Source organism: Poecilia latipinna, unplaced genomic scaffold (genome assembly GCF_001443285.1).
Source record: "Poecilia latipinna isolate Pla-1442-1.1 unplaced genomic scaffold, P_latipinna-1.0 Scaffold1366, whole genome shotgun sequence".
Taxonomy (NCBI): Eukaryota; Metazoa; Chordata; class Actinopteri; order Cyprinodontiformes; family Poeciliidae; genus Poecilia; species Poecilia latipinna.
In genome coordinates, this window is record NW_015113982.1 from 207697 (window position 1) to 221514 (window position 13818).

Here is a 13818-nt window from a genome sequence, read left to right on the forward strand (position 1 = left end):
GGAATGAATGGAAGAATGAAACAATTAAATGAAACAATGGAAGGATACAAGTTTCCCTATTTATTTTTTTAAAGAAAAATCTAAAAATTCTAGCATGCATTTGTATTCAGTCATTTCTACAGTGCCAATACTAAATAAAATGCAATGAAAACATCTGCGCCAAAAGTCACATCTGTTACTGGTGGAGTTCAGCTGTTTGCTAGGCAACAAGAACGTTAATAAAGCAAGAGCAGCAGAGATCCAACGTTCAAAGATTAACATAAAAAGTCCAATTTGCAGTTTTACCACAAGCAACATAGAGAACACACTATTCAGAAGGTGAAACACGGCAGTGGCATAATGATGCTACTGATCGATACTTTCTCAATGCTCCACATGTAAAATTTCATCCAGACAAATATGCTATTTTACCTTAGCAGCTCATTTTCAGACCTTTGCAGAAGTGGAAAACAATTGTTTTCACATGTAAGTATTGGTTGATTACCAACCTCCCAAAATTAAACATGCAGCGTTATGTAACTTATGTTTTTGAGCTTTACATAATGTTATGTTATTCCTTCATCAAAAACATACCTGGAGTGTCGCCTTGATTTTTTTCATGCATGTTTGTGAAATAGTTTAATCTCCCACGGCAACCATTCAGCTGTGCAAAACGTCTGGATGGACCTCGTCCCGCCTTCAAGGACATAGCTCCTCCTTCAAGCTGCAGTTTCCAAAACTTCTGCCTCAGAGAGCAGCTCTCCCCCAGAACTCTCTCACTCAGCTCCTTCAGACTAGCCAGCAGCTATTAGCAAACACCTGGCGGAACTGCGCATTCGGCTGAGCTCATCATATGAGCTACTTATGAGTGAAATGCTGGATTTAAAAAAAAAAAAAAGTTGCTAAAGTGTTAATAGAGGAGCCATGTTGTGATGACTTCCTGAAGGCGGAGTTTCAGAAAGAGTGGGAGTTTTTAAAGAGACACAGGCCCAATTTTAAGGCGTTACATTGCAAAGTCAAATTGGATGTAGATAGGATTTTTATAACAACTGAAGGTGATGATTGTGCTACAAAGTATAAAGTGGGACAATGTGCCTGGAAAACATAACACTGTCCCTATAAAGAAATGAGAGTTGATTTGTCAGTGTGCCCCAACATTAATAATATCTTTTGGTCAACTTTGGGAAACTTTATTTGGAATACAAATAAAGTTTCTTCCATCAGGAGATTTCCACGTTAGGCGGCTTTGGCAATGGAATCAATGCGATGACAATAATCCTAATGATGTTCAAGTTGTGCTTTTCTACTCTGGCAAAGCAATCCTGAGCATTTTGTTATTACTAACCGTGGAGCATGCAGACACATGTATCTGCAACAACGCTTGAGCATGTACTGCTCTCATTCCCAAATCAGGTCACTGTTATTGGATAAAAATAAAAAAAATAAAAAGAGGGGGAAAAAAAAAGGCCACAGACCACAAAAGAATGCACAGCAGCGTCCCAGGATGAGTACTGGGTTAATCCCTTGCTAAACACCAAAGCTTCTGTTCACTACATTCTCTAAATCTTAGACATATTGAATTAGGGGCAATGGATCTGAATTTCTTAACTGTAATTTGACCCCCTGATGTTAACAAAGCTGTCATGCAAAATGTAAAACCTTGCATCTGTTTGTTTCTCGGCCGGTGGGGTTGAGAAACTGCGTTAGTGCTCGGTGTTGTCAGAGCAAGAGATGAAACGATTTCCTGAAACAGTTTCAAAGTCTGTGGTTCCTTCACACTGATATGAGGCAAGACATGTTCACAGCAAAGCCTGAGCAACTAAATAATTACACCCAAACTACGGAGCCACGGCGTCTTATATGCAAACACACTCTTTGTCTCAAACAGGAGTGTGTGTGAGTGCTGTTTATATTAAATATTTATATATTCTAGTTTGCACACTACTTCTTATATGCTTAATGGTTTTAACTAAAAAGCATCGACCTTGTCATACAAAATGCTAAATTGTAGATCAGTCAAGTCTCAGTGAAGTCTCAGGAGGGCAACAGTAATAAAAGCTGAAGCAATATATAATGTATATTAGTGATTTGAGAAGAGAAAAAAATACATACAGCCTTCTAGAAACTATGTAGCAAGGCTTAGCTATTTTGGTATACATATTAAAAAAAAAAAAAAGAGGAATACTCTCACGGAGAAATGCTTTCATCTTTTATGAGTCAGCCGCCCTCTAGGCGAGGCATTTCAGGAAAAGAAGGAAAGTGCTCACCTGGCCAGCCTCACCTCGACGACCCTCACAGGTAACTTTCTACTCAAGAGGAAGTATGGAGAAAAGTCCTAATATTTTAATAGTTTACCTCGTAACGCAGCTCCGTAAAGCCTCCGACAGCAGTTCCTGGCTCACATAGCGACTGGCGAGCATCGTTTCTCTGTCAGGACGAACAGCTACAGGTCAGAACATCGGCGGTAGGCTGAGACGCAGGGACTTCCTCCTCTCTGTCCCGGAGCAACAGGAGTCAAGTACGCGACTCAGCAATACTGCGCGCGAGCTTCTGAAAAAGTAAAAGCACTTCCTGGTGAGCACTCACGGCAAAAGTAATATTTAGGAATTATTTGTGTGTATTTATGCGACTTATCTAATTAAAAAAAAAGAGTTTTAATCAATATATAATTCTCCCAACATTCCGACTACGGTCGGACTTTCTCAGGCGTTTTATCTTTTCAAAATAAAATCAATGACTTCTGGTAAACTCCGACTAACCTTTGTTGTTCATAGTGATAGTAAAGAATTTCATTCTCACAATTAGCTTACCTGTACAGTATGACAAATCAGCTCCAAGAGTAATTCAACTCAGTCATAAAAAATAAAAAAACAGTTTCAGTTTGATTTTAAAGTCAATATGGTGCCTTGAAAAGCATTATCATGCATTTAACCTTTTAACCTTTGATGTAATTTGTTGGGATTTATGTGACAAACCACGAAAAAGCAATGCATCATTTTGAGGTGGAAGAGATATGTGATGTTCAATTTATTATTATTGTTATTAGTTTTATTTTCAAACAAAACATATGAAAAATGGTATATTAGTCAGCGACTGTCAATACTTTGTGGAACAGTTTTACAGTGGCTGTAAGTCACTTCTGTCTCACTCAGTTTTGTGCATCTACAGACTGAAAAGTCGGCCTATTCATCTTCTCTAAATACTTCAAACTCAATCAGTTTTGAGATAGAGCATCTGTGAACAGAAAGTTTCAAGTCTTTCCATATGTTATCCATGGATTTATGCCTGGGGTTTGACTGGGCTTTAACTAGCCCAATGAAAGTTTAACACAGGATAGCTAAACAGAGAAGCTATCCTCTGTTTAGAGGATGGCTCTAAACAGCTAAACACAGAATAGATTGGAGCTAAACACAGGATAGATTTGTCCTGTTTTTAGCTCCAATCATCTTTCAGAAAACATCCACACAGCTTGATGCTATGACCACCAGGTTTCACAGTGGGGATGGTGTACTCAGGGTGATGTAGTTTCTTTCTTCTTTCCATTCTTCCATAATGGCCAAGTTGGTAAAACTAGAAGTTGCCCTGCGCTGTGGATCTCTGCAGCTCTTCCAGAGTTTCCAGAGTTAGCTGCTTCCCTCGTTAATGTTCACTGCCTGGCAAGTTGAAAGCACCAGGTAAAAATGCTAAATAATTACTTTGTAAATCTCTCATTTCTGTGATTTAATCATGCAATATTTTCATGAAATAAAGTAAAAAATAAATAAATAAAAATAATTTAAAGGTCTTAATAAAAGGTCTGAGGAAGGAGGACTGTTTTCTAACTTTTTGAGTTGAATGTGTTTTATTTTTGTTGGACTGGAAAATGTTGTTGATCTTATCCAAATGAGAACTCCTTGCTGTTGTTAGCTAAGTTTTATCGCTGGGTGGGCAATTCTGTTGAGCGAAAAGTTGCTGGAAGTTCGTGGCCCAACTTCAATGATACCAAAATCAAGGTATAGGAAATATGTTGTAGCACACATTTTCCATTTCAGAAAATCCTAAAAACTAATGCAAAAGTTTCCATCAGCTCCATTTACTGAAGGATCAACTGGCAACTGAAGTCCGGGGCAATATAAAATTAGTCAGAGGGCTGCAAACGGCCCCCGCGCCACACTTTGGACACCCCTTGTTTAGGTGGAGGGCCACGTCTTGGTAAGTTTGTCTTACATCTTGAAAACCATTGATTATTTTCCTTCCACTTTACAAATTAGTCTCTATTTTGTGTTGAGCTATCACTTAATAATCTAAATAAAATGTAAAAAATGTGGTTTTAATGTGACAATGTGAAACAGTGTAAGGAATATGAATGTCAGCAAGAGCTAAGCTAGCACCGCCAGCTGCCTGCGTATGTAGATGTTTGATCAGTGTGGCACTAGAATAAGACCGAGATAATTATTAGTGGTTTTGAGGGGAAATGGTGTCCATATTTTTATCTGTAGAGGGGAATCTTTTTGGTCTATCTGAGGCAATGAATAGAGGGCAAAACAATCCTGCAAGCTAAATATAAAACATACCTTCAGTAGAACGTAGAACATGATTTACACGTGGAAATGTTTTGTGGCATTTAACACTATTCTCATCATTTCCTTTGCACATTTAATCTTAGACCAGCTCTAACAGAAATCTGAAAAGTGTGCAGTCACCCAGCCCCCTTTACACTCTTTAGTGCATCATACTTTGCTTCTTTAACTGCTTTTGCACTCACATTTTTCGGCACATCCAAACAGTGAAACCTTGTCATTGGGAAAATAGTTGCTGTAGAATAACCAGAGGAAATGTTGTGGTCGACTCCTTTGCAGCATTTGCACCATTTACCACATTTACCACTGTGCACCAGCCCACACTGCCCCAATTTCTCGCTGTTCCGCTCGTGCTCTTGTGTGTTTTGGCTTTCTTTTTAAAAGATGGAATAAAATAAAATAAAAATAATCTTAAAGAGTAACACTGGTAGACTGGAGGACTCACTTTTAAAGCATAATTCCAGAACAGTTTTTACAAATAAAAGCTGTGCTCTACTTTCATTGTTAGTGTATTTTAGGCGAGTTATTTTCATGGTTCCATCCAGGGAATTCACCTTAGTGCGTGTCCAGTTTCTACCACATTATCAGATAAAGCCTGATGGCATATTGTGTCAGATTAGATCAATGTTTTAGCTTTATCTGCTGCTTCTTGTTCATTACAGAATGTCTCTTTGCACATCCAAACATCTCAGACAAAATAAAAGCTGATTTACTTCATTCAGACTTTACCTTTATGCATAGTGCTAGTCACATTTATTCGTGTTGTTGCTAAAAATGTGTAAAAAGTCTTAAAATAAATGTATCATTTATGGCAACGGCATAACCGTACGCTGCAAAAACGCTAAAAGTCAAAGTTTTAATTTAAACACATTTTTTCCATAAGGAGAATAAATCCCATGGTAAGACGTGACTGCTTTCAACTAAACCACTGGCAACACAGTTGCTGACATAAAGGTATGAATTACTTTTCATTATTATTATTATTATATTTAAGTGGATCTGAGTTTTTATGGGTCAATAATTAGTCATTTGTGACATGATATAGAGCAGTGGTTCTATATCAGAAGTCCCATTTTTTTTTTTTTTTTGTCTGAAAAGTCGCTAAATAAATCAATAAAGTCACTGAGTTGGCAACGTTAGAATGAGTATAGTTAACCTCTCACATGCAGACGTGGCTTTTTGGGCGGGTCTGTTAGTCGTTCCTCTCCACCAGCAGAGCTAATGGGGACAGTAGCTGAGGCAACACCGATTAGATAGGTGGTTGCACATGTTTCAGTGGTTCCCAGTTTTGGGCTTATCACCCAAAACTGGGAACATGTGGGCCGATTTATCAGTGCACCCCAACTACTTCCTGCCAATAAAACTGGCTGTCGCTGCACTTCACTACGCAGATTAAGAGGGAATATGTAAACTTTATGAAACGTTAGAACTCTTTACGTGACAATCATAAAACAGACACAGGAGCCACATGTAAAGGTATATTTTTGCAAAACCTGGTGGGAGTGTGAGACAATACAGACAATTCTGTGTTGCTACAATACATGTGATACATGATGGAGATGTTATGTACAAAACAACAAAGACGTGGTTCAGATGGAGCCGGACGGCGATAACGCTGATGAGACGTTGTGTTGCTGTGGGGACGGTACGGTGCTTTGGCAGAGATATAAATATTTATTTATTTTTTTTTAAAGGAAGGATTACAGATGTGGGACATGGAGGGAGTATTGCTTCAAATGTTTCTCGCCCTGAGAAGTTCAGACATTTTTCGGTTCTGACGGCGATGCTTTTGTCACGACGCCGTCAGACAAAAACAGACTGATTGCACCGCAGCTGGGGATTTATCGATCTAATTTTCCGCAGATTGTCCAGATAAAAAAAAAAAAAAACGAAAAGCAGGAGAAACAAACAGAGAAAATAAAAGTTAATCAACAGAAAGCGTGGATGAGATCCGTGACTTTATTTGCATAGCAAGTGTCCCTGCTGTGTTTTGTCCTGATGTCCACGTCGTTTCCCAGGTAAACGCTGGGCTTTCTACGTCACCCAGCTGTCCATTCTCATCTGTTTCACAGTCGGGCTCTCGGCGCCGTCTGACCGGGCCGCGGGGAGCGGGTGGAGGTCCGGCCGTCGCTTCTGCTGCTGCTCCTCGCGGTCGCTGCCATCCTCATGGGAGCTGCAGGACGAGCCGACGCTGCTGGTGGGGGACCTGCCCAGGTCCGCCTGGGAGGACAGAGAGCCAGGAGGAGGGGGAGTGGGGCGAGGGGGGGCAGGGTGATGGGTCATGTACCGGGGCTGGGAGAGGTGGTCACGTGGTGGGGAGATGGGCTCCGCTTTGATGTTGATGTTGTGGCTGGTGCTGATGGAGAGGTTGGAGTTGGCAGACCTGCAAAATATAAAAAACGCACAGAGACAACCAGGAGAGTTGAGTGAAAGCGCCATCTGGTGGCAAAAATGCTGAACTTTCTACAACAGTCTCATTCGATTTTTGTTTGCTTTAATCCCTGAATGCATTCTTATGCTCATCAATTGAAGATGGAATTTTAATCCGACTCTCAAAACCTCTGAACCAGGGTTGTCCAACATGCAGCGCCCGGGCCTTTTGTAGCTCTCTGGCGGATTCTTTGCGGCCCGTCTGACCTAAATTTTAGAATCAGGAACCTTTTTCTTCAGTCAGGGTAATTTTTTTTACTGGGAAATAATGCAATCAAAACAACATTAAGTGCAACAAATAGAATCTAATTTATAACCAAAATTTTTGTGATCATCTTAATTTTGGAGGAACTAGAACCACAAACATTTACCTGCTTTTACTGAGAGGAGAATATCACAACACAAACAAGAACACCATCCGGAACTTTAGAAACTAGATACATGTTACAGTAGTTTATTGATCTGTTTTCTACAAAAATCAGACCATTTTGTCAATTTCAATAAAATTGTCATTTTTTTAGCATGTCATTGAGCAGATGAAATAAAAAGGCACAAAGAGCTTGTTTAATTTTTTTTAATGCTTTAAATGAGTCCAAACTTTTTGCCATGAGGGCCAAAATCATTAACCTGAAAGCAGATGAGGTCACAATAATTATGATTTTTTATTTTTTTTACAAACAATTTAGAGCATCACTTTTTGCCGTCATTGCTTAAAACCTTCCAAAATATGCACTCGTTTATTTTAACCTATATTTCATAATAATTATTGAAAACTAGATATGATTTTAGAATTTAAAAAATTATATTGTTTGATTGAAATACATATTGTATTATTGTCATTTATTTTTTTACATTCTTTTCTCATCTTCCTTCAAGTTTTAGGTCTCCCTAGCGCCCGCTGGTGGCCTATAATGTAAAACACTGCTTTACATCATAAAAACATCAAAAAGTCACCAATTCTGGAACAAGCAATAAACATTTTGTCAAATGCCGTCATCAAAATCATCAAACAAATACACATCAAATATATTGATATGTTATTACTAATCACAGCCAGCTCTAAACTGATTAGCCTTAGTTTAATGGAATTCAGTGTTTCTGCAGTCTTGCATTTTTCTGGAATTTTGTTCCAGATTAGCGGAGCGCAAAAACTGAACACTGTTTCTCCACAAACACAGATCCGTTAGAACCAAGACCCATTCCGGTATCGAAAGCCTCCAGGCGCTTACCCCAAGGAGCTGAGCTGGTGCTGCTCCCAGGGCGTCATGGAGCCCAGAGAGTGATCCGCGGCCGAGCCGAAGCCCGTCATGTCGGCGCTGTTCAGGGAGTAATCTGGGCAACAGAGAGACAGGATGCGTTCAGCGATGGCTCTCAATGAGAGTCAGAGTGAAAACAGAAGCATTCCTACTGTCTGAAATCCTCGTTTTTGTCACGTTACAACCACAAACCTCAATGTGCTCTGTTGGTAATTTATGTGAAAGATGTTAAGTGGAAGGAAGGTGAGAGGATGGTGTCCATGTGTTTTACAAATACAAATCTGTAAAAGGCGTTTCTGCAGGACTGTATTAACAAAATCCACTGCAGTCTGCAACATTCAGGTGTATTATTAATATAAATCCAATATAAATCCAGCTGTTGTCTGCCTCAGAGGTTTATTAGAGAACATTATCATTTGTCTTCCACTTCACACTTATATGCTACTTTGGATGGATATATCAGTTAAAATCCACAAAAATATAAACATAAAGTGTGTTGTAATCTGACAAAAAAAAAAGGGATAAAGTTCAAGAAACTGTTTAGAAATGATTAATAATGGAAACTATTCTGGTCAGAAAGAACCCAAAACAAACCTGCAGCGCTGCTGTAGGCTGAGCTGATGCTGGAGTAACCCAGACCCTGGTGAGTCAGGCTGGGTGTGGCGATGGAGACCACTGGGGTGGAGAGAGGCTGAGCGGACTGACCGCCACCCAGCCGCTGGTTGCTCTGAAAATAACAACAACAATAATGACATTATTAAGTAGAAGAAGAGTATGTTTATGATGAGATTTCAGATTTTTTTTCTGTAACCCTTTGCAATGCAGTCACAGAGTATGCAATGCCCTGTTTCAACCACATGGTGTCAGTATAAACCTTTTTTTTTTCTTTTTTTTTTTTTTTTAAAGAAACAGGCTTGGCCTTTGGTGCATCTGTTATTGACCCAAAAACATATTTATAGTTTAATTAGTTTTGCCTTCATGTTTTTCATGCTTGTTGAAAATAAATTGATGACTTATCATTTTCTGAACCATTTGTAGCTTTGAATGTAGCTTTGTACCATGAATGTAGCTACATTTTCCCTTTTTAACACAAGAAACCGATTATGCTTATTGAGCAACTACTAAATGCAGACTAGTGAGGTTTGTAAAAAAGATTCTAGGAAGGAAAAAATATATACATTTTTTGTTGAATTTTGTTCTTGGAATCACGTTATGATTTACTTTACAGCAGAAGTTTATGAAGTAAAGCTTTTGCTAGCTTAATGCTACACATAGCAAAGCTAACTCTGTTACAGAGCACTAAAAGTTTCGTGCTGTTCCCCCCTGAGCTGTTGGCTGTTGTTGGCGTTCTGGGCTGATAAAGTGAGTGATGAAATAATTCCAAACGATGTCACTGCTGAATAAACACACACACACACACACACACACACACACACACACACACACACACACACACACACGTGTGTGTAGAGGATTAAAAACAACAAAAATAAAAATAGGAAGCTACAATGTTCTAAAATGGATCTCTCTGCTTTGTCCGCGATGTGTCCGACTCTACTGCTGGAGAATCTCTAGTTTAGCTATTGCAGTAATGAATCTGACGCAGCCGGACATGCTCAGTTCCTCCTGTGCATCGCTTTGCTGAATCCAAGGCGGTCCTGGTCCGTGCAGAACAGCCGAGCATGCATGCATGAAGGGGGGAAGTGAAAGGCGGCTTTGGAAATGATCTAATCAAGAGGGCCGCTTCTGAAAACAGTAGAGACTTCCATTTTGTTTACGGTTGTTGCTTCACACCACAGTAAACCCAATAAAGCTTAATGCTGTGTGAATTATGGCCAGGAGAGCCGTGTCGGAGGAGTTACCAGCATTATGTCTGAAGATGCAAGGTTTCCAGATAATCCAAACTTATTGCTATTGACTCTGGAAAAGTATCTGTCGGAGAAGGCTTTAAAACTGAAGCTATCACACTGAAAACATATTCAGTACTTTATGTGGACAGAAGCTGGTATATGATTCTCTCAGTACCATGAGATGAAGTATAAACTAGGGCTGGGACTTTAATGTGTTAATTTCAGTTAATTAATTGAATTTTTTTTCTTTTTTTTTTTACATTAAAAAGGTTCTGGCCAGGACCATTGTATTTGCACGTTTCCGGTACACCAGTAAATCTGACGCACAAGCAACATCTGGAAACAACAGTAACGTTGAGCTCATGTCTCTAAAATTCAGTAATTTCACAGCAAAAAGGGTTTTTGAACTGAAAATGTTGCTTCCCTTGTTAATGTACATTTTCAATTAAGTAAAAAAAAACTGATCACGATTAATAGTGACTAATTAATTACAGACCCTTAAATTTCTAATCAATGAAATAGCTTTATTGTCTTGAAATGCAACATATCGCTGGAGAATTTTTAATAATATTGGGAAGCCATTTTCTGATCCCATGTTTAAAACCTGATGACAGAACTTGATGGCTAAGTGTGAGTGACGGCTGCTAATGTGGAGTCACTGGGTGTTGATTCCTTCTAAGTTTAAAACAAAATGCTGACATTAATGACTAATACTGGAGAAACTCTTCAGGCTAAATGTGGATCTTATATGCAATTTCCTATGATAACAACAGACTTTAGGATTGTTTAACAAGAGAAAATCTTACATTCCTCAAAGAAGTACGTTATATAACTCAGTTTATTCCGATTTTTATGTTGTCTTAGAATGTAATAAGAAAGAGAAAGGCAACCAAATGAAACTGAATATTTATATATTTATGCCAGTTTAAAACTCAAGATGCTACATAGATTCATGACACATGAAGTGAATTATCTCCAGCTTTTGTTTCTGTTCATTTTGGCTTACAGTCAATGACGGAATGAAAATGACAGACAATTAGAATGCTAAATGAGACAGATTAAATAGAAATAATAAAAAAAAAAACGAATGCTCAGTCGTAACTCTTGAATGGGTTTTATTTCACAAACCCATCAAGGCTGCAGTTTCCCCTGTTGCTTTGGGTCTTTTTCAACCACTTTCCCCCGCCCCCTCCCACTCGACTTTCCATTAATATGCCTGGACACAGCCAGCTTATGACTTTTTGTGGTTTGCTCTGTGGAGAGCGTCTGATGGACGGCTCTAGACTCTGGAATCTTCCTCGTGAATGTGCAGTATTTTCTTTTTACTCATAACATACACAATCTTGGGGTTTTCATAAGCGGAAAGCCATGATAATCCAAATCAACCAGGAACGAGGAGAGCGATTGGAACGCCCTTTTGCTCGAGGGTCACCTGATGTGACCTCAGGTGTGGGTGGGAACGTTTGGGACTCAGGGGAATCCTTACCAGCATCATTCCTTTGCAGTGAGGGATGACCACCCGCAGGTCGCCTTTGTGGCTACCGCTGGCATGGTGCGGGAGAGAAGGAGGAGATTTGGCGGGTCCGGTCTTCCCCAGGATGCCTCCACCGCTGGAGCCCATGAATCCGTTCACTGGGAAAGAGACGTCTGATCAGTGGCGGAAAGCAGAATCCGAACGGTCTTGTTAAAACATCCCGTTTGTCGGTTCTTAAAAGACTCGATTGGTTCAGGAATCAGGAAAGAAAGACTTTAATATCATATGTACTGAAGTCATCCTGTCCATAGCAGAGCTAATCCTGAATGGAGACAGAGCAGCTATACATTATACAAGAGATAAAAATTAATAATTCATTCTCTCTCTCTTCCTCCTAACATTATGTAATAACATTTCCAGGATTCAGCTCTGGTAAAATTGTTGCAAGGTTTGAACAAACACGATATTTATGCATGTGAAGAAGAGTTGTTCATAAACACCCTGGACCTCATAACAGCTCCAGGAGCACTCCGGGTAAATTAATGCGATTCTTTTGGCACCGCAGCATCCCAAAATCAGTCCGGCTTCTCCGGCTGCTGGCACACAGGAATCTATGTATGAGTAGGGCACACACCTCCAAATTGCACGGTTGCTCTGCACAGAGTTTGACTGCAGTGAGAATCAGGACTTGTTTACGAGAAAGGCTCATAGAAAGTATGCATTTAATTCATATTTATTTATCCAAACCATAACCATGTGACTAGCTTGTTGTGTATAATTTGCCTCAGAAGTTATTGCGATAAACGATAATATTGTTGCTTTGAGACCATTTTGAAGTAATATAACAGTAATGCAAGAACTCATTCTCAAAGATGAATAAACTTTAAGCACTAACGATCATTTAACACAGGAAGACGTTTTAAATATTCAAAATAAATAAACAGAACAACAGAAACAAGAAATAAAATACATTATGAAGTCTCTCTTAACAAAACTGTCCTTCAAAAAAATGGTCTAGTTAAGACCAATGAACCAGACTGAAGATTTTTATAACCCAGTTTTTGGTAGAAAGAGAGAGGGAAAAAAAGAAAAGCAATGAATCATGGAACTGAAAATAATCAAAGTTGTTTTAATTTGTCATGTGACGTATTGATTCATTGCTTATTGCAAAACATTTTCTTGTATTATTTAAAGGCACTAATAATCCCATAAAAATTACAAAAAAGGGAAATATTTATTTTTCTCAACAAGACTGAAACTGTTGAACGGTTTGGTACTCCTTATATTTAGTACAGCTCTGCAGCCTGAAACCAGATTTAAGGCAGTAGCTCATGGTAGCACAGCTTTGTCTTGTACCTCATAGCTAAATCCTGATGTGATCACAGAGTTGTGCCAAGTAAAGGCTATTGTTGATTTCACAAAATGGAGGCTATTAAGTTCTTCTCCTGGAGAGCGCAGTGCAGCCTAAATCAGAGCGACAGAGTGAAGCAGAAAGCATTTAGGAAGCCAACACACACTGACTCAGTGGTCCCACCCTGAAGCTGAGATGTGATAAACCGGAGGCCTGATGACGTCATCGGCAGGACACAACCCAAAGACAACAGACCTAAATCCTACACGCTTCGACTTCAACGGATCACAGGAAAACAACGTGTCCGTGTGTGAAAGCGCTGTGTGTGTCAGAGCATGTTTATAAGATACATACCAGCTGCTCCAGAGCCATTGTGCAGAGCCAGATCTGAGCTGCCCTGCAGGCCACCTAATGGTGAGCACACACACACGCACACACACAGAGAAATGTGTTTTTAGAGACTTTTTTCATGATTTTTATTCATAAGCCACATATAATCTTTTTCGCAAACCTTTGTGCTTCCTTGAAACGTTTCATTTCTTTAGAGAAATTTCAAGTTCAGTCAAATGTTTCACTTCTAAGGTGCACAAAGTGGAAGCTGGTTACTCCAGTAAAACTCAGCTGTTATCAAGCTGCCCTTCCAGTTAAATACATTCACAAACGATTATTCATGAAAACATATTCACAGACACACAAACACACCAAGCATGCTCAGTATTGTTGTCAGACATTGCATGCATCTTTTTTATTTAATTCAGTCCACGCACACACACACACACACACACACACACACACACACACACACACACACACACACACACACACACACCAGTACAGTGGTACAGACCACTGTACTGAACCAATTGAATATGAACTTATTTTCTTTGCATTATTTGAGGTCTGAAAGCACTGCATCATT

The 13818-nt window shown here is 39.3% G+C and overlaps 2 protein-coding genes across 4 annotated transcripts in view; both read right to left on the reverse strand.

Annotated features, from left to right (window-relative positions):
* Positions 1-2523, reverse strand: part of mctp2b (multiple C2 domains, transmembrane 2b) — a 47606-nt gene extending 45083 nt beyond the window's left edge. For both annotated transcript variants that reach the window (XM_015056228.1, XM_015056226.1), the window contains exon 1: positions 2335-2523. The gene's annotated coding sequence lies outside the window, so the exon portion shown is untranslated. The remainder of the gene's footprint in view (positions 1-2334) is intronic.
* Positions 2524-6002: 3479 nt separating this feature from the next.
* LOC106962071 (myocyte-specific enhancer factor 2A-like) overlaps positions 6003-13818 on the reverse strand; it is a 60445-nt gene continuing 52629 nt past the window's right edge. For both annotated transcript variants that reach the window (XM_015056230.1, XM_015056231.1), the window contains 5 exons: positions 13254-13307; positions 11561-11706; positions 8819-8951; positions 8198-8300; positions 6003-6921 (listed from right to left, as the gene is read on the reverse strand). In XM_015056230.1, the coding sequence (XP_014911716.1) occupies positions 6573-6921; positions 8198-8300; positions 8819-8951; positions 11561-11706; positions 13254-13307 (785 nt within the window). In that variant the 3' untranslated portion in view covers positions 6003-6572. The remainder of the gene's footprint in view (positions 6922-8197; positions 8301-8818; positions 8952-11560; positions 11707-13253; positions 13308-13818) is intronic.